The 22,641-nt window shown below is 43.2% G+C and overlaps 1 protein-coding gene across 1 annotated transcript; it reads right to left on the bottom strand.

Annotated features, from left to right (window-relative positions):
* Positions 1 to 3,136: 3,136 nt before the first annotated feature.
* On the bottom strand, positions 3,137 to 22,342 carry LOC129640853 (atherin-like; the record flags this gene model as incomplete). Its single annotated transcript, XM_055565839.1, has 3 exons — positions 3,137 to 3,934; positions 20,503 to 21,865; positions 21,904 to 22,342. Coding segments are annotated over 2 exons (1,107 nt in total), but the record flags the coding sequence as incomplete, so codon positions are not given.
* Positions 22,343 to 22,641: the final 299 nt, after the last annotated feature.

The following is a 22,641-nucleotide window of genomic DNA, read 5'->3' as shown; positions in this document are numbered from 1 at the left end:
AAGGAATCTACCTGCAAGTCTGGAGCCGCAGGAAACATGGGTTTGATCCCTGGGTCAGGAGGATCCCCTGGAGGAAGGCATGGCAACCACTCCAGTATTCTTGCCTGGAGAATCCCATGGACAGAGGAGCCTGGTGGGCTACAGTCCATGGGGTCAAAAATAGTTGGACATGACTGAAGTGACTTAGCACACACACACTCATCCTTACTCAAGGTACTTTTTACACATCTTTCATACATTACTGACATATATATATAGTTCAGGGATTTGGTGGTGAGAGAGTTTAAGGAGGATATGCTGGGGTATTGGATAATAGGGTTTGCTTGGAGTGAGGGATTAATTAGAACAAAATAGGACCTATGCGAACTCTCATTACATCTTACAATTATATAACATCTTGGCTGTGCTCCTAGATTAGCTGCATTCAAGCATCCAGCAATACTCTTGCTTCACTTGCCACTTGATTTAAATGTGACCGTAATTGATGCTTATAAACCAATAATATGGCTAGAGACCCGTCTCTTATAACCAGCTAGAAAAAATTCCTGAGCCTTATCACTTCATCTATAAAATAGAAAGACAATCTGCCTTACTGAAGGAGGGAAGATTTAAATGCAATGAACTATGTAAGATCATGAGACAATGCCTGACATAAAATAGGCCCAGGAGTCTCAGTGCAGGAGACCCGGGTTCCATCCCTGAGTTGGGAAGATTCCCTGGAGTAGGAAATGGCAACCCACTCCAGTATTCCTGCCTGGAGAATTCCATGGACAGAGGAGCCTGATGGGCTACAGTCCATGGGGTCACAAAGAGTTGAACACGACTGAGCGATTGAGCATGCGTGCACACAGACCATAAGGGTTTAGCGACTTCTAGAAAATGCCCATTGACGGAGTCTCCTAATTAAAGAAGTTAACCATCAAAGGGATTGAAACATGTAGGTACAAATCCTTTTATTGTATAGTATTATAAGATTATTTGTTTGTTTTAGTGAAGAGCAAAGAATAAAGAATGTAGTAATTGGTACAGTTTAGTTTCTTCACCCCCAACCCTCCCCTCCCTGCTAAGTTGCTGCTAAGTCGCTTCAGTCATGTCCGATTCTGTGCGACCCCATAGACGGCAGCCCACCAGGCTCCCCCGTCCCTGGGATTCTTCAGGCAAGAACACTGGAGTGGGTTGCCTTTGGTATAGTTTAGTTTCTTCATTCCCAGCCCTCCCCTCCCTATCCCACCATCAATTTACCAAGAACCCCAGGGACCAGACAATTCCATTCTGGTGGGTCCTTGCCAACAATGGAGTAGAGGTTGGAGCCATGTGGACATGAGCCAAGGAATTCTAGCAGCTTCTAAAAGTTGGAAGAGGCAAGAAATGGATTCTCTTCCAAAATGAACCAATCCTGCAGACACATCAGTTTTAGTCCCACTGATTTTAGCCCTGTGAGACTTAATTCAGCCCTCTGACTTCCAGAAGTATAAAAGAATAGATTTGTGTTAAGCCACTCACCACAGCCATAGGGAACTAATAAAAGTGATTTTCCTAGTTACATGAATATAGTGAGGGGGCACCTAGGAGGATAGATTCCTTTTGACACTCACTCCTTACTGTTGCTGCTTAAAAACCCATACGAGAAATGTGCATGAAGAACCTTGGAGCCTTAGAGAGATTGGGACCAGGACAGAAATCTGGAGTTAGAGTGACCTGTCAGGATAGACTAGGGTGGTTCTGACCAAGACATGGTAACAGAGAAGAGCAATGACTCATCCCTGAACAACCAAAAAAGAAAAAAATGTTTCATGTAGTCCAATTAGAATACCCATTCTGTTTAACAACCCTAACTGACAAGTGAGAAGCAACATATTTAGTCATCTGGTATGAGTCGTTTATCTATTAGCAACTCTATGGGAAAATACACAGACTATTAGGTTGAACTATATGAAATTGACAATTTTTCCAGGTATTTTACCTATAAAAATGGTAATGTCATATGGTACAACATAAAGTCTGTAAATGGTTGCATTTCGAGCCCCAGCCACACTCATCTAGAGCTCGACATGGAACACCTGGTAATTCTCCAAAACACCCTTCTCGCCTTACACCACCCTAACCTGACCCTCGGTAAGATTTTGGTGTGTTGGCTATCTTCTATTTGCTTGTCCAGACCCATCCTCCACCATTCTCACCAGCACCCTGCTCTGTAGTCTTGGAAGGCTGACCTACGTGGACTGCCCTGGCCACTTGGCTTCAGGTGGGTTAGATAAGCAGAAGATCGAAGGGCATGGGACAATGAGATGAGAGTGTGTATTCACCCTCCTTCTCCTCCACTGGGTCATCTTTGGCTATCTGCAGCTCTCCCTAAATGCTACCAACTTTTGTCAGATACCCTGTACAAACAGCTCCGTTGATGTCTGGTAACTTCTCCCTTTCCTTCAGTCCAGGGAAAGGTAATGGCTCTCTACTGTTACTAGTTTGGAAGTTCTATACAATCCTTATTTTTGTTTTCTTTAAACACTCCCACACTTTTACAAATAATCCTGACAAGACCTCACAGTATAACACAGTGGCAAAGAGTGCATACCCTCTAGCTGCACTGTGTGGCTTCAGTCACTAGCTCTGCCACTTACTGTGAGCCCTTTGCCCATTAATATAATCTCTGCATGCCCCAGTGTCTTCATCTGTAAAATGGCGATGATAGCAGCTCACGGCTGATAGGGTTATTAGGAGGATTGAGTGAATTATTATTTGTATATTATTCCAGAGTGCCTGGAATATAGAAAGTGCGACATAAAACTGTTAAATAAAATAACACAGTACCAGAAAATGACCAATTTCCACAGAAAGCAAAAGAATGAGTAAGACTCAATGAATCCAGAAAACCTTAAGGACAGTCTTAAACACCTAGTCTCTTCTAAAGTATTCTAAAACATTTCATTAAGGGTAACATGCTAATTACCTGATATAAGTATGTACATGTGCTGTTTTGTTAATTTGTGGCTTTCTAAAGCATAATTTTGAACCTCCTTACATAGACTGTAGCTTTCTCCTCTGCTCTTTAATAAATCTTGAGATGTGTATATATATATATCAAGTCTGGTTTATAAGCCAAGATCCTGACAAGAAACAGATAACACTCTCAAACTAGGTGATTCAGGAGAATTTAGTTAGGGGACTTTACTTTGAAAGGTGGACAAGATTTTCAAAAGCCCATAACAAAAGATAGTACAGTGCATGATGGCGGGGAGTCATTCCCTCCTGCAGGCTGTAAAGCGAGAGTGGTTCTATGGAGAGGCTGTCTTGAAGAGTCTTTGGCAGAGGGACAGAGTCTATCAGGGCTCACCCAGCTAGGAGGTTACCAGGTGTTTGGTTGTTTATTGCTGTGAAACGATAATCACATACTGTGCTCACAGTTTTGTGGGTCACTAGTTCTGGCAGGGCACAGCAGGGATGTAAGATTATTCTTGCTTCACAAAATCCTGGAGCCTCGGCTGGGGTGATTGGAGCAGCTGGAGCTGTCTGAGCCAGCACAACAGGGGTCATATATATCTGGGGCCTCAGTAAAGCCGTTGGCTGGCTCCTTTGGTTCTTCTTCACGAGATATCTGCTGGGACTGCCATGTCCTCCAAGACCTTGTCCTCACTCACATATCTGCCTCAGAGGGCTGGAACGGCTAGCGGGTGGCCAGCATCACTCTCTCCATGCTCTCTCCCTGTGGGTCCTTCCAGCAGGGAAGTCTCAGTGTAATTGACCTCTTACTTACAAGACAGCTCAGAACTCCAAGAGTGAGTTCTCCAAGAGACTGAAGCAGCGGGGTCTGTAAGTCTGCTTGTGATGATCTAGCCTCAGAAGCCTCAAAATGTCACTTCTACTGCATTCAGTTGTTCAAGCAAGTTACTTAGGCCAGTCCTGATTACAGGGGAGATAGGAATTAGACTTCACCCTTCAACAGCAAAAAGAAAAAAAAAAAAAAAAATGGCATCATGTTTAGTTTACCATAGCAGGTTTCTTAAAGATTCTGAGCTCATTTTCCTCCTGGCCTGCCATCTCTTGCTGATCCTCCCTATTAACCAAGACAACCAAAGGCCAGAGGGCAAAGGAACTTGTTATTTTTAATCCTGCTAAAATTTAATAAAATGAGAAACTTTACAAATCTATATTATTATACTTTTATAATCACATATTATATATTATATTGGTTAATATGTTTTTATATTCATATTTTTAAATTGAACAATAGTTGATTTACAATGTATTCATTTCAGGTGTACAGTAAAAAGTGATTCAGTTCATATATATACACATATATATTCTTTTTCAGATTCTTTTGCCTTATAGGTTATTACAAAATATTGAATATAGTTCCCTGTGCCATACAGTAGGACCTTGTTGGTTATTTATGCTATATACAGCAGTGTATCTGTACTAATCCCAAACTCTTAATTTATCTCTCCCTCCCCATTTCCCCTTTGGAAACTATGAATTTGTTTTCTATGTCTGTCAGTCTCTCTTTTGTAAATAAGTTCAGTTTTATCACTTTTTTAGACTCCAGATATATATGACATCATATGATATTTGTCTTTCTCTGTCTGACTGACTTCACTTAGTATGAAAATCTCTAGGTCCATCCATGTTGCTGCCAATTTCATTCTTTTTATGGCTGAGTAGTATTCCATTGTATAAGTATACCACATCTTCTTTATCCATTCCAATGTCAATGGATATTTGGGTTGCTTCCATGTATTGGCTATTGTAAGGAGTGCTGCAGTGAACATTGGAGTGTATGCATCTTTTTGAATTATAGTTTTCTCTGGATTTATGTCCAGGAGTGGAATTGCAGGATCATATGATCAGCCCTGGGATTTCTTTGGAAGGAATGATGCTCAAGCTGAAACTCCAGTACTTTGGCCACCTCGTGCAAAGAGTTGACTCATTGGAAAAGGCTCTGCTGCTGGAAGGGATTGGGGGCAGGAGGAGAAGGGGACAACAGAGGATGAGATGGCTGGATGGCATCACTGACTCGATGGACGTGAGTCTGAGTGAACTCCGGGAGTTGGTGATGGACAGGGAGGCCTGGCGTGCTGCGATTCATGGGGTTGTGAAGAGTCGGACACGACTGAGCGACTGAACTGAACTGAATTGATGGTAACTTTATTTTTAGTTTTTTCAGGAAATTCCATACTGTCCTTCATACTGGCTGCACCAATTTACATTCCTACCAACAGTGTAGGAGGGTTCCTTTTTCTCCACACTGTCTCCAGTATTTATTATTTGTAGACTTTTTGATGACGGTCATTCTGACCAGTGTGAGGTAATATACCTCATTGTAGGTCTGATTTGCGTTTCTCTAACAATTAGCAATGTTGAGCATATTTTCATGTGCCTGTTGCCCATCTGTATGTCTTATTTGGAGAAATGTCTATATAGATCTTCTGCCCATTTTTTATTGTGTTGTCCTTTTTTTTATATATTGAGCCATTTATATATGTTTGATATTAATCCTTTATTGATTATATTGTTTGCAAATATTTTCTCCCATTCTTTAGGTTATCTTTTCATTTTGTTCATGGTTTCATTTACTGTGCAAAAGCTTTTAAGTTAAATTAGGTCCCATTTGTTTATTTTTGTTTTTATTTCCATTCCTCTAGGAGATGGTTCCCAAAAGGTATTGTTGAAATTTATGTCAGTGTCCTGCCTGAGTTTTCCGGAGTTTTATAGTATCCGGTCTTATATTTAGATCTTTGATCCACTTTGAATTTAACTTTGTACATGGTGTTAGAGAATGTTCTGATTTCGTTCTTTGACACGTAGCTGTCCAGTTTTCCCAGCATCACTTATTGAAGAGCTGTCTTTTCTCCACTGTATATATTCTTGCCTCCAAAGGAACTTGTTTATACAGTCCTTATAAGCCAGCCCTCTGGGGAACAGAAGAGCCAGAGGAACAAACAGAAGATACCCAGTGCCTCTCCTAATCTTCAAATATTTATTTTAGGACTTCCAAACACTGTGCTATGGTTATACAGGAGAACATAGGAATCACCAAGAGGAGGGAACCATATAAGCCCTTCATTACCTACATCTGTATTTCCTATTGTTGTACCTTTCATTCTTAATCTGCATTCATACCCAACAGTGTTCTTTGGTTTGGGCTAGAATTTCATCACCTACACATCCTCAATTTCTGGTAGTCTATTTCCCACCTACAGGAAAAAATAGACTTACTTCCATTTGGAATCCCACCATTGGGATATCTTGACAGATTATCCTTACACAGGGCCACTGGCCACATGTTAGTCTGTTGTGCTTGCATACTGAAACTCGGGGTACAGCGCACTTGCACCCCCAGGAGTCCAGCAACGTCAGGCACCATGTCCTCTGCCACCATGAAGCTCTGTTTAAAAAAATGATGGAGGGTAGGGAATGGTAGAGTATCAGGTGAAGGCCCTGGAAACCATACCCTACATCCTTTTCTTTTTGGTTTGTCTCCAGAATCAAATAGTTAATACCTTTTTCAGCAAAGGCTAGTAAAGTAGCATTTTCCTTCTATACCTTCCAGAATTTTTTGCTGTCCAGTAATTTTAAAACATCTCACAGTTTCATTTTAAACTGTTTCTTCACAGTTTTCCTGATTCTCCAAATCGGAGTCTTTTTACTCTAGAATTATCCACCTAATTCTAGTGACAGGTGACATAGGCACATTCATATCTTGACAGGATGTCTGACCTTTCTTGTCCTCGGATTAGGTGATTCTGAAGAATGGGTGGTAGGGATATTCTTATAAGTCATTCCTACATCAGGGCAGCTAGCAAAAACTCAACAATAAAAAGGAAAGGACAGAAAAAGAAAAACAAACATAATATCGATTATATGTAGAATCTAGAAAGATGATACAGAAGAACTTATTCGCAAAGCAGAAATAGAGACACAGATGTAGAGAACAAATGTATGGACACCAGGCTTGGGGGGTGAGAGGGTGGGATGAGCTGGGATCGCCATATCACACTACTATGTATAAAACAGATAAATAATGAATGAGGACCTACTGTATAGCACAGGGAACTCGACTCAGTACTCGGTGGTGACCTAGATGGGAAGGAAATCCCCAAAAGAGGGGATATATGTATACAAATAGCTGACTCACTCTGCCGTACAGCAGAGACTAACACAATATTGTAAAGCAGCTCTTTGTTGCTGTTGTTTAGTTGCTCAGTCATGTCCAACTCCTTGCGACCCTGCCGTGGGCTGCAGCACGCCAGACTTCCCTGTCCTTCACTATTTCCCAGAGTTTGCTCAACTAACTATACTCCAATACAAATTAATTGTTTAAAAAATGAACTGACTTTGAACCACATAAAGATATCCCCCTTAAACCAGACTAAATGTATTCCTAACTCAACTTCCTCTTAGCTGAATCCCCCAAATGCCTTCAGTCACTCCAGTGATCTTACTGAAGAGTCTGAGGAGGAAATGTTGGGTGGAAACAGTCATTCGCTCAATGTCAGCAGTTAAGTAGTTGCAACAATGTGACCACATTGCTAGGACTCACTCAGACTCAGAAGGTGTCCTGTAAGTGAACGATGCGGTATGCTTCCGTAACTTTGAGGTGAAACCACCTCTGCCCTTTCGGCAGATGAATTTTCCTCAGGAGGAGCCCAGTGCTCTTCTCTGCCTCTGTACCTAGATCAGGGACATCCTGACTCAGCTTGCCACAGTCTCCACCAACCCCCGCCACCCCTGGCTGCCTCCCAGGGCTAAATCTCAGGTGATTCAGATATACATTTTAGTTCATCTCTTTCAGAAGTTCCAAGTTCCTTATGCAAATTAATCTAACTCCATCCTAGGAATCTTTCTTTGCTCAAGGGGTCCCAGGTTCCCCCTTTAGGGGAAACCTTCCTATACCACTTGTACATAACTACAGGCAATACTCCATGCGATTTTTAGCAGATCTGATTCAAAGAAACTGTCTGCCCTCTTTCTCACAGGTTGGAAGTGCTCACTTAATTTTTAATTTTCCCCCTCAAAGGATACCTACAGGTACTGTCTGCCTCAAGAGGCACCCTGTTATTTTTTATCATCAACTACAATAAAAAAATACATGAACATATATCTAACAATCACATACTATATGACATTTTAGGTTATGATGTGGAACATACACAATTTACTGTTCTCAAGGATCTTGTAATCTGGTATTCAATACTTTACTTAAAATTAAAGACCCAGTATGTGCCAGATAGTATTGTGGGACCTGATGACCCAGTGGTGAATGAAGCAAACTCAACCTTATGAAGCTTACAGACATCAGGAATAAAAAAAAAAAAAAAAAGTAGTAAATATAGAATATAATGTCCAGAGTAGACAAACGCCTCAAGAAAGTCACAGCTCTGTTTGGCAGCTCTGATTGTGTGTCTTATTTGCTTACTCAGAAGACCCTTCTGAGATGATCCTTTAAGAAGATCCTTAAAGATCCACATTAAGTGAGAGGTTGAGGTAGATTCAGTGCAACTATTTGGATTTTTCCAAGGCAGAGAGGGCAGGTGTGAGAGCAAACATTTGAAAGTTTTTTATAAAATCTTAATAGCAATAAAAATTGTTAATGAGTCACAAGAACAGTAAATAAGACGTCAGAAACATTATTCATTCATTCGTTCATTCTATAAATGATTACTGAGCCCTATTATGTTCCCTGGAGGAGGAAATGGCAACCCACTCCAGTGTTCTTCCAGGATAATCCCATGGACAGAGGAGCCTGGCTACAGTTCATGGGGTCACAAAGAGTCAGACACAACTGAACAACTGAGCACATGATGTTCCTAGGGATACAAATATGAACACAGGGTCCTGGAGGGTGTAACTAAGATTGGTATAACTAAGACACAGTACCTGTAAATAAATTTCAAATAAAGGGTAAAAATACAGTGCAATGGCTGAGCAGGTGTTATGAGATTACTTATGAGGTATACATAAATAAACCTTGTGTGGGAAGTGGGGCCCTTAGAGGGCCTGAGAGTGTTGAGCTTCCTGGAGCACTAAATGTCTAAAATAAATCCAGAGGAAATAGTAGGAATTAGCCAGAAGCAAAAGAGAACAAATTTCAGCCTCATGCAAAATCCTAGGAACATGAGAATATGCTACATTTAAAGAAATGAGGCATTGAGTTTCTGCAGTAAACCAACTTCAGATCACAAATAGCTTTCTATGTCCTACTGAGAAGATTATCCTCTACCAGAGGATAATGGGGAGACACTGACATGTTTTAAGAGGGAAGTGACTCCATCAGGCTAACACTTCAGAAAGATCACTCTGCCTGTAGCATGGAGAAGGCATGGCTTCAAGGATTGAAGACAGGAAGTGGGTTGGAGAAAAAGATTTAAGAGTCATGATGAAAGATCAGTCTTGAGGACTCCATGATTGCTTGGAAAAAGAGAAAATTACAAATGAATTATTTACACAAAAAAGGTGACTTCAGAGAATGGATTTGGAGTCAGTTTTGAAGGATGTGCTGGATCTGAATTGATGGGTTGAGAGTTTAATAGAAAGGAGAGGTCTAGAAATCCCTTCATGGAGTTATTCTCTAGGTGAGAACTGTTTAACTGTGTGCTGGGCACTCTGACTACTATGGTGTATTTATTATATCACTTAATAGAACAAGTCTATGTGAACCATTGTTACTCTTGTTACAAATAAAGGAACTGAGGTGTTGGGCAGTCACATAGCTGACAAACAGGATAATCAGATCAGATCAGTTGCTCAGTTGTGTCCTACTCTTTGCGACCCCATGAATTGCAGCACGCCAGACCTCCCTGTCTGTCCATCACCAACTCCCGGAGTTCACGGAGACTCACATCCATTGAGTCAGTGATGCCATCCAGCCATCTCATCCTCTGTCGTCCCCTTCTCCTCTTGCCCCCAATCCCTCCCAGCATCAGAGTCTTTTCCAATGAGTCAACTCTTTGCATGAGGTGGCCAAAGTACTGGAGTTTCAGCTTGAGCATCATTCCTTCCAAAGAAATCCCAGGGCTGATCTCCTTCAGATGGCCTGGTTGGATCTCCTTGCAGTCCAAGGGACTCTCAAGAGTCTTCTCCAACACTTCTAATCTAGACTATAAAAATCAGTCTCATAACCTTGTAACCATTTTACAAAAAAAAAAAAAAAAAAACCCTCATATTTCCCAACGGACCATAGGTGAAGTAACTTTGGGCTCTTTAAAATATACCCAAAAAAATAAAAAAATCACTCTCAGCATGAAATCTACAAACCAAAATATTGTCACTACTGAAGAGATGCAAAAAGTCAAATGCAGACTCTGAAAGCAATTCAAAGAGAAATTTCCCAAAATGTTTCAAGCAATGGCAACACAGTTTATAAAAACATAAGGCTTTCCAAGGTAACTATGGCAAAGAGACAATAACTTACATTGATCAATTCTAGAGTTTTAAGACATTATAGAAATGTTTTTTCACGTTCTCAGACTAGTATTGCACAATACTTCCAATATATGCACCACCTCAGTGATTCCACTGACGGAGAAGAATGAAAACAAATGAACTGAAGGAATCAGGCAGGGCCTGTTCCATAGAGCAGTTCCTTCTTTCAACTGATTTATTGATTACTGTTCTTGGAAGTGCCATTATTTAAAGACAACGTTTTATGTAAGCATAGCTGGAATTTTATCCTGGAACTTCCAGACTAGAATGTTGTACATTACCTACTTTCAACATATTGTTCATTTCCCTATAAGAAGTGAATGGGAAAATTGAGTCACTGTGAAAAGAATGAACTTCTGGCTTCATCTCCATACAGCCTTTGTTTATTTAAAACATGTATTATTTTCAAGGCATGTAGCAAAATTGAATGAAGAATTTTGCATAAGTGTCCCTAATACTTTGGGTCTTTTTTGAGTTTTAGTTGATTTTATTAAATTATAAAATGTTGACTTTTGTTTTCAGAGTTGAGTCAAACAAGTTATCCAAAAGCTACTCTTAAGAGATGAAAATTATCTCTGGTCATGAGGTTCTTTTTTTTTTTTTTTTTTTCTGTGGCATTATAATTATATCACACTTTCCTTACGTATTTGGAAAAGGGCAGGCTTCATAATTGGAGAAGGAAATGGCAACCCACTCCAGTGTTCTTGCCTGGAGAATGCCAGGGACGGGGGAGCCTGGTGGGCTGCCGTCTATGGGGTCGCACAGAGTCGGACACGACCGAAGTGACTTAGCAGCAGCAGCAGCAGGTTTCATAATGATGTCTATGCAGTCATCTGAGATGTTTTAAATGAGACTGAGCATCACCTAAAACAAATTTTAGTCTGTAACTTACAAAGAAAAGACAAATGATTCTCTAGGCTGGAATCAAGATCAACAAAACTATATCTCTTGATTTACATTTAAACATACACATTTTTGTTCCTTTAACCTTTAAAGAGTCTATTTTTAAATGACCTACTTTTAAACTGGTTTTTAGTTAAGTGTGTCACACCCAGATGCAGTTGACTTTTAAAAGTGTTTCACTCCTTGCTATTTCTTTCTAAACTAATTATTTTATTTTTAGCCATTCTGACTAGCACAAGATATTTTCTCTAGAGAATGAAATCTTTTCTTTAACAGGAAAGTGGATGAAAGGAGCATAGGTTTGTTCTGGGTATAGGTGTTTTAGGTTATTTCATGTTTCTGTGAATGGTGCCTATTATACTGATCAATTAAAACACCACCGTTCTTCTGTTTAATATCTTCTGCAGATGCAGGTGAAAGGGTAGTGAGAAGCCTCAGGAGTTCCTGAGGTTGATCTGCCCTGAGACAGGACTTCAAAGCGTTACCAACAGATGGTTGTCCACCTCATTTGTAAAAGTTGCTAGGGGGAAATTCCACAGTTGTTTTTCATCCTGAATCCATCTGTGCTGCATCCCTTTGTCAGGAACGTGTGTCTAGTATCTGTCCAGAATCTCTCCTGTTTGAATGTAAGTCCATTTCCTTTCATTGTGACCTTCCTTGATGGGAAGAACAGCTGCTCGCCATGCACTGTGTAATGTCTCTTCACACAGATCAGCCTTTATATATCAAATAGAATTCTTGGCTGCTTCAAGAGACTTAGGTAAAAAACCCTATGTTTGATTTGGAGGGAAAATGCTGTGTACTGATTGAAATCATTGCACTGCACCATAACACGGTCTTATTATTCATAGGTTGGTTCTGTCTTTGAAATTCATAATTATGGTTTGATTTAAATTTATGCAGTTAAAATATTAAGCTGATCCCTACCATGTGACACCTTGAAATATGTACTCCAATGCTCTCTGTAGAGAACTGCTAGATCACATGAGCCTAGTGCTGCTAAAAATAAAGGATGATCTTGTGACGAGTGATAAGACTTCCACAGACCACTAAAAGAAATAAACCTTTCCCAAAGATCAGTTGCTGACATATTTACATATATCCAATAAGCAAAAGTACTGCCATAGGCAGTATCAAAGTTGAGTGAAAATTTAAAGCTATTTAAAATTTTAAATCTTCCCAATTCTGGGTTGGGAAGATCCTCTGGAGAAGGAAATGGCAACACACTCCAGTACTCTTGCCTGGAAACTCCCATGGACGGAGGAGCATGGTAGGCTACGGTCCATGGGGTCGCCAAGTGTCGGACATGACTGAGAGACTTCACTTCACTTCAAAATTCTAAAAGATGATGCTGTTAAGTGTGGCATTCAATATCTCAACAAATTTGAAGACTCAGCAGTGGCCACAGGACTGGAAAAAATAAGTTTTCATTCCAATCCCAATGGAACGCCTCTCCATTCCAAAAGAAGGGCAATGCCAAAGAATGTTCAAACTACCATATAATTACACTCATCTCACATGCTAGCAAGCTTATACTCAAAATCCTTCAAGCTAGGCTTCAGCAGTACATGAATCGAGAATCTCAAAATGTACAAGATGGATTTAGAAAAGGCCGAGGAACCAGAGATAAAATTCTCAACATTCATTGCATCATGGAGAAACCAAGGGAATTCCAGGAAAAACATGTATTTCTGCTTCATTGACTACACCAAAGCCTTTGACTGTGTGGATCACAGAAAACTGTGGAAAATTCCTAAAGAGATGGGAATACCAGACCACCTTACCTGCCTCCTGAGAAACTTGTATGCAGGTGAAGAAGCAACAGTTGGAACCAGACATGGACTGGTTCAAAATTAGGAAACGAGTATGACAAGACTGTATATTGTCACCCTGCTTATTTAACTTATATGCAGTTAAATAAGCATCATCCAACTGCCAGGCTTGATGAATCACAAGCTGGAATCAAGATGGCTGGGAGAAGTATCAACAGCTTCAGATATGCAGATGATACCACCCTTATGACAGAAAGTGAAGAGGAACTAAAGAGCCTCTTGACAATGGTGAAAGAGGAGAGTGAAAAAGCTGCCTTAAAACTCAACATTCAAAAAACTAAGACCATGGAATCCAGTTCCATCACTTCATAAAAGGGGGAAACAAAAGGGGAAAAGTGGAAGCAATGACAGATTTTATTTTATTGGGCTCCAAAATCAATGTGGATAGTGACTGCAGCCGTGAAATTAAAAGACACTTGCTCCTTGGAAGGAAAGCTATGACAAACCTAGACAACATTTTACAAAGCAGAGACATCACTTTGCTGACAAAGGTCCGTATAGTCAAAACTGTTTTTTCCAGTAGTCATGCACAGATGTGAGAGTTGGACCATAAAGAAGGCTGAGTGCCAAAGAATTGATGCATTGGAATTGTGGTGCTGGAGAAGACTCTTGAGAGTCCTATGGACTGCAAGGAAATCAAACCAATCAAACCAAGGAAATCAATCCTAAAGGAAATCAGTCCTGAATCTTCAATGGAAGTACTGACGCTGAAGCTGAAGCTCCAATACTTTGGCAACCTGATGCAAAAAGCTGACTCCTTGGAAAAGACCCTGATGCTGGGAAAGACTGAAGGCAAAAGGAGAAGGGGGCAGCAGAGGATGAGATGATTAGATAGCATCACTGACGCAATGGACAGGAATTTGAACAAAGTCTGGGAGAGAGTGGAGGACAGAAGAGCCTGGTGTGCTGCAGTCCACAGTCACAAAGACTTAATGACTGAACAAAAACAACTGCCAAATACTCTTTAAAAAGCCCACATTTCTGTTTAAATTGACCCAACAAATAGCTACTGAACACATGTTATGTCCCAATCACTATACCTTATTCTACAATATTATTCTAGGTGGATTCTTGAGGTAGCCTCCATGATCCCTTCATCCTCTATTTACACCCTGGTATGGTCAAGGGCAAAACCTTAATTTGTTTCTTTCTACTAAAAAAAAAAAAGTACAACCTAAAAGTTGAGAATTATATTTTATTCATTGGCCTTACTAAGGACTATAGCTAGGATGAAAAGTGAAAATGTTAGTCACTCAGTTGTCCCCAACTCTTTATGACCCCATGGACTGTAGTCCACCAGGCTCCTCTGTTCCTGGAATTCTCCAGGCAAGAATGCTGGAGTGGGTTGTCATTCCCTTCTCCAAGGGATCTTCCTGACCCAAGGATCGAACCTGTCTTCTGCTTTGCAGGCAGATTCTTTACCATCAGAGCCACTACAGAAGCCCGTAGCCTAGGACGCATCCTCTCAAATAGCTCTGAGGGACTATTCCAAGGAGATAAGGGAGGAGCCAGAGCATGAAAGAGTCTTTGCTGAAAAACAAAACAAAAACCATGTTGTCAAACATCAAAATATTACTGCTAATCATACACACACACAGCCATCTGAAATGAATGATTTTAGTGCTTTTCTGTGTATGGGAAGATGCTAGAGTCTGGGGTCATAGAAATTAGTCCTTTTAGATATGCATCTTAACTATCTAGACTAGTATCCTGTGTGTCTCCGTCCTATATTCCCCTCTGGGCACACGGTTGGGACAGCTGCAGTGGCTGAAGGCTTGATGGCAGGCAACATTCGCTGTTTACTGAAACGGCAGGCAACGTGTTCTTTTGCCCACACTTCCAACAAACAATATGGCAAAGGTATGCATGTGATGATGCGTCTGTGACAGTTTGGATGACATTATTAAAAAACTGCCCTTCTTGTTGGAGGCTGTCTCCCTTGCTGGTTCTGAGGAAACAAGTGGCCACGTTGGAAAGCTCCACGTGGCAAGGCACTGAAAGTGGCTTTGAGAACCAGAGAGGGGCCTTCAGCCAGTGACCTGTAAAAGTTTCAGCCAGCATCCAGCAAGAGAAAGAATTTCTCAGTTCTGTAATCCCAAGAAAGTTAATTCTGCCAACAGTCTGAGTAATCTTAGAAGAGGATCCTTCTCCAGTTGAGCCTCAGATGAGACTGTAGATCTGGCCAGCACCTTGATTCCCTTGTGAGACACCCCTGAGCAGAGTGCCCAGCTCAACCAACCTAGACTCCTAATTCACAGAAACAGAGATAATGAATGTGTGTTGCTTTAAGCCACTAATATTGTGGTAATATCATTCCATAGCAATGGATAACTACAGCTCAGTCTTTACCTTTCTTGACCTTAAAATCTTTGAAGCATGCAGGCGAGTTATTTTGCAGAATGTCCCTCAATCTAGGTATGTTTGTATGGAAATCAATCAATCTCATCCTCATGATTAGATTCACAATTTTGACAGTAATGACATAAATATAATGTTGTATCCTCCTCAGTATGTTCTATTAAATGTGTATACTATTGGTTTGTCCCAATAAAAGCAGAGACATTACTTTGCCAACAAAGGTCCGTCTAGTCAAGGCTATGGTTTTTCCTGTGGTCATGTACGGATGTGAGAGTTGGACTATGAAGAAGGCTGAGTGCCGAAGAATTGATGCTTTTGAACTGTGGTGTTGGAGAAGACTCTTGAGAGTCCCTTGGACTGCAAGGAGACCCAACCAAGCCATTCTGAAGGAGATCAGCCCTGGGATTTCTTTGGAAGGAATGATGCTCAAGCTGAAACTCCAGTACTTTGGCCACCTCATGCAAAGAGTTGACTCATTGGAAAAGACTCTGATGCTGGGAGGGATTGGGGACAGGAGGAGAAGGGGACGACAGAGGATGAGATGGCTGGATGGCATCACTGACTCGATGGACGTGAGTCTGGGTGAACTCCAGGAGTTGGTGAGGGACAGGGAGGCCTGGCGTGATGCGATTCATGGGGTCGCAAAGAGTCGGACACGACTGAGCGACTGATCTGATCTGATCTGATCTGAAGTGATAATGAATCACTTGGTTAGAGTCTCTCTGTTGTAAAGATACTATTTGCCCATGGTAACTAATAAGAAACCTGCCAGGTGATACTTCAAGCTATGTAAATATCCCACCCATCATCACACTCTCATCAGTTAATTCTAATGACCATTAGTGATTTTTCTGGGCTTCCCTAGTGGCTCAGACAGTAAAAGAATCCGTCTGCTATACAGAAAACCCAGGTTCAACGCCTAGGTCAAGAAGATCGCCTGGAGAAGGGAATGGCTACCCACTCCAGTATTCTTGCCTGGAGAATTCTATGGACAGAGGAGCCTGGTGGGCTCTAGTCCATGGGGTCGCAAAGAGTCGGAGGTGGCTGAGTGACTAACAACTTATTTTCAATGATTTTGTAATTACATGATTCCTTTTATATTCATTTTGTTGACATTCTATTGTAAGGAACATTCCTTTCTCTTCTGTTTATTTGCTTATCTAGTTATTTATTTATATCAGTATGGAATCACAGTTTCTTATTTTAGTCAATGGTTTAAAATTTGTTACTATCAGTATATGTCAATATATATCAATACGTATTTTGATATTCTAATTGTTTCAGACTTGTATTAGACTTTGGAAGTCCTCTGTTCTGATATGCTGGCATTATGTTTAAGTCTTTCTTACATTCTGTCAAAACAATATTTTCCAGGTATATTTTGCGCTTTCCCTGTCACAGACCTGGAATCTTCTACAGAGACTCTTGGTTTCTTTTAAAGTGAAGAAACATATTTTTAAGCCAAAATCTAGGACTAAGTGTACTCTGACACATGAATATCATTGCTTCTAGTATTTCTCAGTGACAGTGGGATATATATTGAAATAAGTTTAACAAAATACATGTAAGACATGTACACTAAAAACTTCAAGACACTGCTGGGAGAAATTTTAAAAGATTGAAGTAAATGGATAAATACATACATTAATAGATATAGGACTCAGTGTTATTAAGATGTTGGTTATGAAGATGTCTACTGCTTAGCATCTCATAAGGGTGCAATCAGTTTATTGGCTGGAATTGTGGTTGTGGTCTCATTTGAGGCGTGACTGGGGAAATATCTGCTTTTGAGCTCACTTTAGTTCTTAATCTTACAGTTATAATACCAAAAAATTAATTTTCTTGGTGGCTGGAGCTCCTTGTAGGCTATCAGCTGCAGGCTGCCCACAGCTCTTAAAAGCTGCCTGCATTTCCTTGTCATGTGGGATTTCCCCACATCACACACACACACACACACACACACACACACACACACATTTAATTTTTAACCTCCAATTCCATTTCAACATCACAATGTACCTTCTAGGCTTCCCCTTCAACAATGAGGGACCTAGATCCTATTATATGTGCTAATATATTGACTCAATTTTCTCAAGCTTAGAATATATGTTTGCTGTAAGAAAAAAGAAGATACTATGTAGTATTTGAAAAAAAAAAAAAAAACAAGGCAGGAAAGATGTCATGACTTTCATAATCTGTGTTCTCTTTTGGAAAAGGAATTTGATCATCCACGGTTTTATTTGTTTTTTCTAGTTGTATGAACAAAACCTTTAGCAACAGAAATGAGTAAAAGTCATACAGAACCTTGTAAGCCATGTTAGAGATTTGAGTTTTTTCCTAGTACAATGAGAATATAACAGGTTGGAGGGCTTGTCTGTTAGGTCATTGCATTTTTTGTTGTTGTTGTTTTAAGTAGCATTTACCTCACCTTCCAAGTTATTTCCTCGTAATGTTTATTATTACTCATCCTTCAACTTATTCTAAAACAAGATTTGATATGCTTAGAGCAATCCATACCAATAAGTTAGAAAGAATGTATGTTAAAAAAAAAAAAAAATGGAGGAAACTGGGATAAAGAATAAAAGAAGCCAGAGAACAAGATGCCAGGGTGAGGCCAATTCAAAATATTCTTAACTTTAAGTACTTTAAAGTTACAAGAGGTACTGTTCTGAGTTTTCTAGAGACTAGAACAGTTTGAAATGCCTCATCCCATCCCTTCACAGTAACCCCCACCCAACATCTATACCACACAGAATTGAGACTCACTGATGGGAGAGTCCAGGGATTGTTTTTCTTGCACAATTTTTTTTAGACGCCTTCCTGGTTTCTGATAATTTAACCCTTTCAGGTTGGGAGAGAAAAGGGACATTTGGATAATGCCTGTTTATTTAATCATGGTAGCCAACCAAAGCAAGCATTTTAAGCCAAAAATTCACTCCATCCTTAGTTGGAAGTAGAATTTTAAAATATAATTGCCCTCCTGAGAGGAGAAATGCATGACCTTCCACAGAGAAAAATTGAGCACTGAGGAGATGGTCTTTAGGTCATGAGCGCTATAATCACTATCATAGTAAGAAATTAGAAGATCATCCTCATTTTAAAATCTGATATAACTTATCATGTATTAGTTCATACTCCTTTGCTTGCTTTTTACTGGTTTGTGGCTACTGGCATACAGCAGTGAAGTTTCAAAGAAACGGAAATGACAAAAGGACAATCATTTAATGAAGGAAGTATAAACCATTGCACTGGGGGACTGGAAGACATTTCTTAAAGTTCTCATATTATCTGTTTAATTACGTGTTTCTATGTAGTGAGTAATGTCTTACATTCTTGCCAAGAATATTTGGAAAGGAGTTTGTTAAAAGTATGTCAGCTAAATCACTTTTGGTATATCACTGCTAATGGTGTCGTTCACACGTTGTGAAACACACAGCTCCAGTTTAATTCTGCCAAAAAAATTAGGTCATTGCAAAATACCATATTAAAACCGCAGGGAGATGGGGATGAGAATAAAGCAAGGGAAGACTCCCAATTCTTTTTTGTGAAGCATGATAGAAGTGAAGTGAAAGTCGCTCAGTCCTGTCTGACTCTTTGCAGCCCCGTAGACTATACAGCGGAGAAGGCAAAGGCAACCCGCTCCAGTACTCTTGCCTGGAAAAATCCCATGGGCGGAGGAGCCTGGTAGACTGCAGTCCATGGGGTCGCGAAGAGTGGGACACGACTGAGCGACTTCACGTTCACTTTTCACTTGCATGCATTGGAGAAGGAAATGGCGACCCACTCCAGCGTTCTTGCCTAGAGAATCCCAGGAACGGCGGAGCCGTCTCTGGGGTCGCACAGAGTCGGACACGACTGAAGCGACTTAGCAGCAGCAGCAGACTATACAGTCCAGGGAATTCTCCAGGCCAGAACACTGGAGTGGGTAGCCTCTCCCTTCTCCGGGGGAACACCCCAACCCAGGGATCGAACCCAGCCGCAGTTACAGGCAGTTTTTTTTTTTGTTTTTTTGTTTTTTGTTTTTTTTTTTTTTTTTACCAGCTGAGCCACAAGGGAAGCCCTATCAAAGCATGATGAGGATAACGACAAAACAGGGTAGGAATGCTGAGTCCTTTTAAACGGATACATTTTTCGTGGTATGTGTACTTTAACTCCAGTTCAATATAAATGAAGAATTAAAAACTGGGCTAACTGGCTGCTCTGCACGGTACCTGGGGACTGCCCCGTAGATCAAGTTAACCTACTTGTATGGAGATTTGTGATTTCATACACAAACCATGGTGATTATTGTATCTCAATTTACCTTTATCTTTTTCCAGTTAGGAAAGGGGGCTTAATGCAAATTAAGCCTTTCTTGTGAAGGCAGTTAATTTATACTTACTATGGTTATTAACGTTAATCACAGGAATGGCTCTGTTAGAAGTTACCCACCAGGACTGTTAAATCTATTTTGGTGACTCACGTCCCAGATCTCGTCACCCCAGATGTGGTCCCTTGGCTGGGGCGCCCTGAGCCGTTGCGCCGTCAGGGCTTCGTGGGAGGTGGGTCCCAGCTCCTCCCAGACCCACGCGCTGATCTGGCGGAAAGTGAGGCAGGACAGTCATTGTTCTCCCAGGCCCGGGGAAAAGAGCGCGGGCTACCAGCACCTCTCATTTTCGGGCGAAAATTTCCCCAGCTACAGCTCTCTGGGTTTGGGCTGGGTCTCCACAGCGTGACCTTTCCTTGCCTAGAGAGGGACGCTCAGCGAACACATCCACCGTCACCTTTGCGCGCTCCTCCGGAGCCGGCTTGGCATGCAGCGCACCCCAGCGGCCGCACGGCCTCCTTTCTAGTCCTGGCCACTAGGCTTCCGGAGAGCTCGCCAGTCGCCGCCCTGGCCGCCCCGGAATCTAGAGACTAGAGAGACTTCCAGAGCCAGTCTCAGACACACCCCGGGGAAGGCGCGGGGCTGCGGCACCCCCCCCCCACCCCCCCCCCCCGCCCTCCGCACCTGGAAACGGTGAGGACCTGGAGAGGCGGGGCGCGGCAGGAGGCTGGCCCGGCGACTGAGCAGCTCCGCCGAAAGCCTGCCCGACTGAAGCAGGGCGAAGGGGGGAGGGTCTCGAGGCGAGTTCTGCTCCTCCGAGGGAGGGACCCCAGCTGGAGTGGAAAACCAGCACCAGCTGACCACAGAGACACGCCGCGCTGATCATGGAGAGGGCCGGCCCCGGCTCCGCGCGGCCGCAACGGCAATGGGACCAGGACTCGGTCGAAGCGTGGCTGGACGATCACTGGGGACTTTACCTTCTCTTACTTTGTTAGGAAAGGCACCAGGTAAGAAGAGGAGCCGCGGAAGCCCCGGCCGGGGCATGGAGCGTGACCTGGGGTTTCTCTCTCTCCTCTATTGAATGCTCCCCTTCTTTAAGCATTAAGCAGTCTCCACTCTCAGGCCCTTTGCTTTTGAAGTTGGGCCATGATCTTACGGTGTAGAGACCTCGACTTTTAAGGCGAGTGCAGTCGAAAAACCCAAGCGTCGGATCCGATCCAACTTGCTCACAAAAGTTCAAATACAAAAATGTATGTGCCGAACCCCCACCCCCACCCCCTCCACACGCCGGCAGCCCTGGTAGTCCCTGGGAGCAAGATTATTTCCATATATTTGTTCTCACGGGCCTTTCTCTAGCCTCCTGGTTCCCCTAACTCTCCTTAGCGAAACCAAAACAGTGCTTGACCCCCTTCCCTGCAGCTCCGGAAGCACCATTTCCAACGCGGTCCCCGTGGCTCCGCTCCTCCCCCGTCCCCCTTTGCCCCGGCCCTGGCGGGGCGGAGAAGCCGGGGTAGGGGCGAGACCGAGAAGCACCCAAAGGCAGCACCATGCCGGAACCTTCCCAGAGTGAGTGCTGTCGTCTTTTGCCCCCCTCCCAGTCCCCTGGTTGTCCCGCGCTCTTCCTTTCCTTCGCGTTTGCGCGCAAGGCGGCGGCGTGGAAGGCGCTCCGTGGAGGGGCTGGCGGCTCGCACACAAAGGACGGCGGAGAGCTGACCCCGGGGGGGTGGCAGGTCCCGCGCGGCCCGAGGCGACCCCGGAGGCCAGTCTTCCTGGTCCGGAGCCAAGCGCCGGGGCGGCTGCTGCGGAGGGTGGGGAGAAGGGAGCCTGTGCTTGGGGAGGAGGCTGCGCAGCGGACAGTCGAGGCGCGCGTGGGAAGCGCCCGCGGGAGAATTGGAGAGGCATCCAGGCTGAAGCCGAGGGGCTAGGAGGGTGGAACGAAGAGTGGGAGGCGGGAGGGTGCCCGGAAGCCGGAGAGTTGATGCGAAGCCGCAGCGAGGGCGAGGCTGCTGCGCGCGGACGGGTGCTGACTCCCAGGCGCACTCCTTTGGAGAAGGGGGCCGGACTTCGCCGTCGCCGGCTCGGGGCAGCGGCCTTCGGGCAGCCGGCGCTGGCCGCCTCGGGCGGGAGGGAGGCGCGCTCGGGGCGGTGATGGTGGAGGAGCCGGCCGGGGCTGGCCGCCGGACTCCCACCCTCCGGCGCACCGCCGCGGTCCGGCCTGGCGCTCCCCGCCAGGGGGCGGCGCGGTGCGGCGCGGCGCGGGGCGAGCGGGCGGCGGCGCGACGGCGGCGGCGCGACGGCGGGGACCGTAGGGAAGCCGGCTTCGAGCGACCCGCCTCACCTGGGCGAGTCGTCGCCCCCGACGCCTCCTGCAGTCCAGGGTCCGCCGAGGCCGCCTGGTGTGCACCTCCAACTCCCCTCGTTTGCTATGTTGCCTTTTGGAGACAAAACAAGGTACTTCCTTCAGCACTGCCCCAGTCTTTCCCAGTTTTCCCGGGGGGCGCGGTGGGGCCGGGTGCTGTGCTGGGTGGTGGCACCCGGGTCACACTGGCTGGGAGATGCTTTATTGAAAATGCGTTCTTTGACATTTTTGTCTTCCTTTACATTCCTGCAGATGTAATATTTTTGAAATCTTAGTTAACTGAGTCTTTTTAACTCCCGTTTCTCCCAGCGAACGTTCAGGGTTGCTATCGGTTTGATGACTTTGGGGGTTTTTAACAGAGGCGAAGGTTTCGGGACAAACCTTATCTCTTCTGTTTAATTACTCCGCCTTCCTTTTAAAATCCTCTTCTCCGTCGCTTTCGTCTTCTATCACAGTATTTAATC

Source organism: Bubalus kerabau, unplaced genomic scaffold (assembly GCF_029407905.1).
Source record: "Bubalus kerabau isolate K-KA32 ecotype Philippines breed swamp buffalo unplaced genomic scaffold, PCC_UOA_SB_1v2 scaffold_50, whole genome shotgun sequence".
Lineage (NCBI taxonomy): Eukaryota > Metazoa > Chordata > Mammalia > Artiodactyla > Bovidae > Bubalus > Bubalus kerabau.
This window is presented reverse-complemented; position numbering and strand designations above follow the sequence as displayed.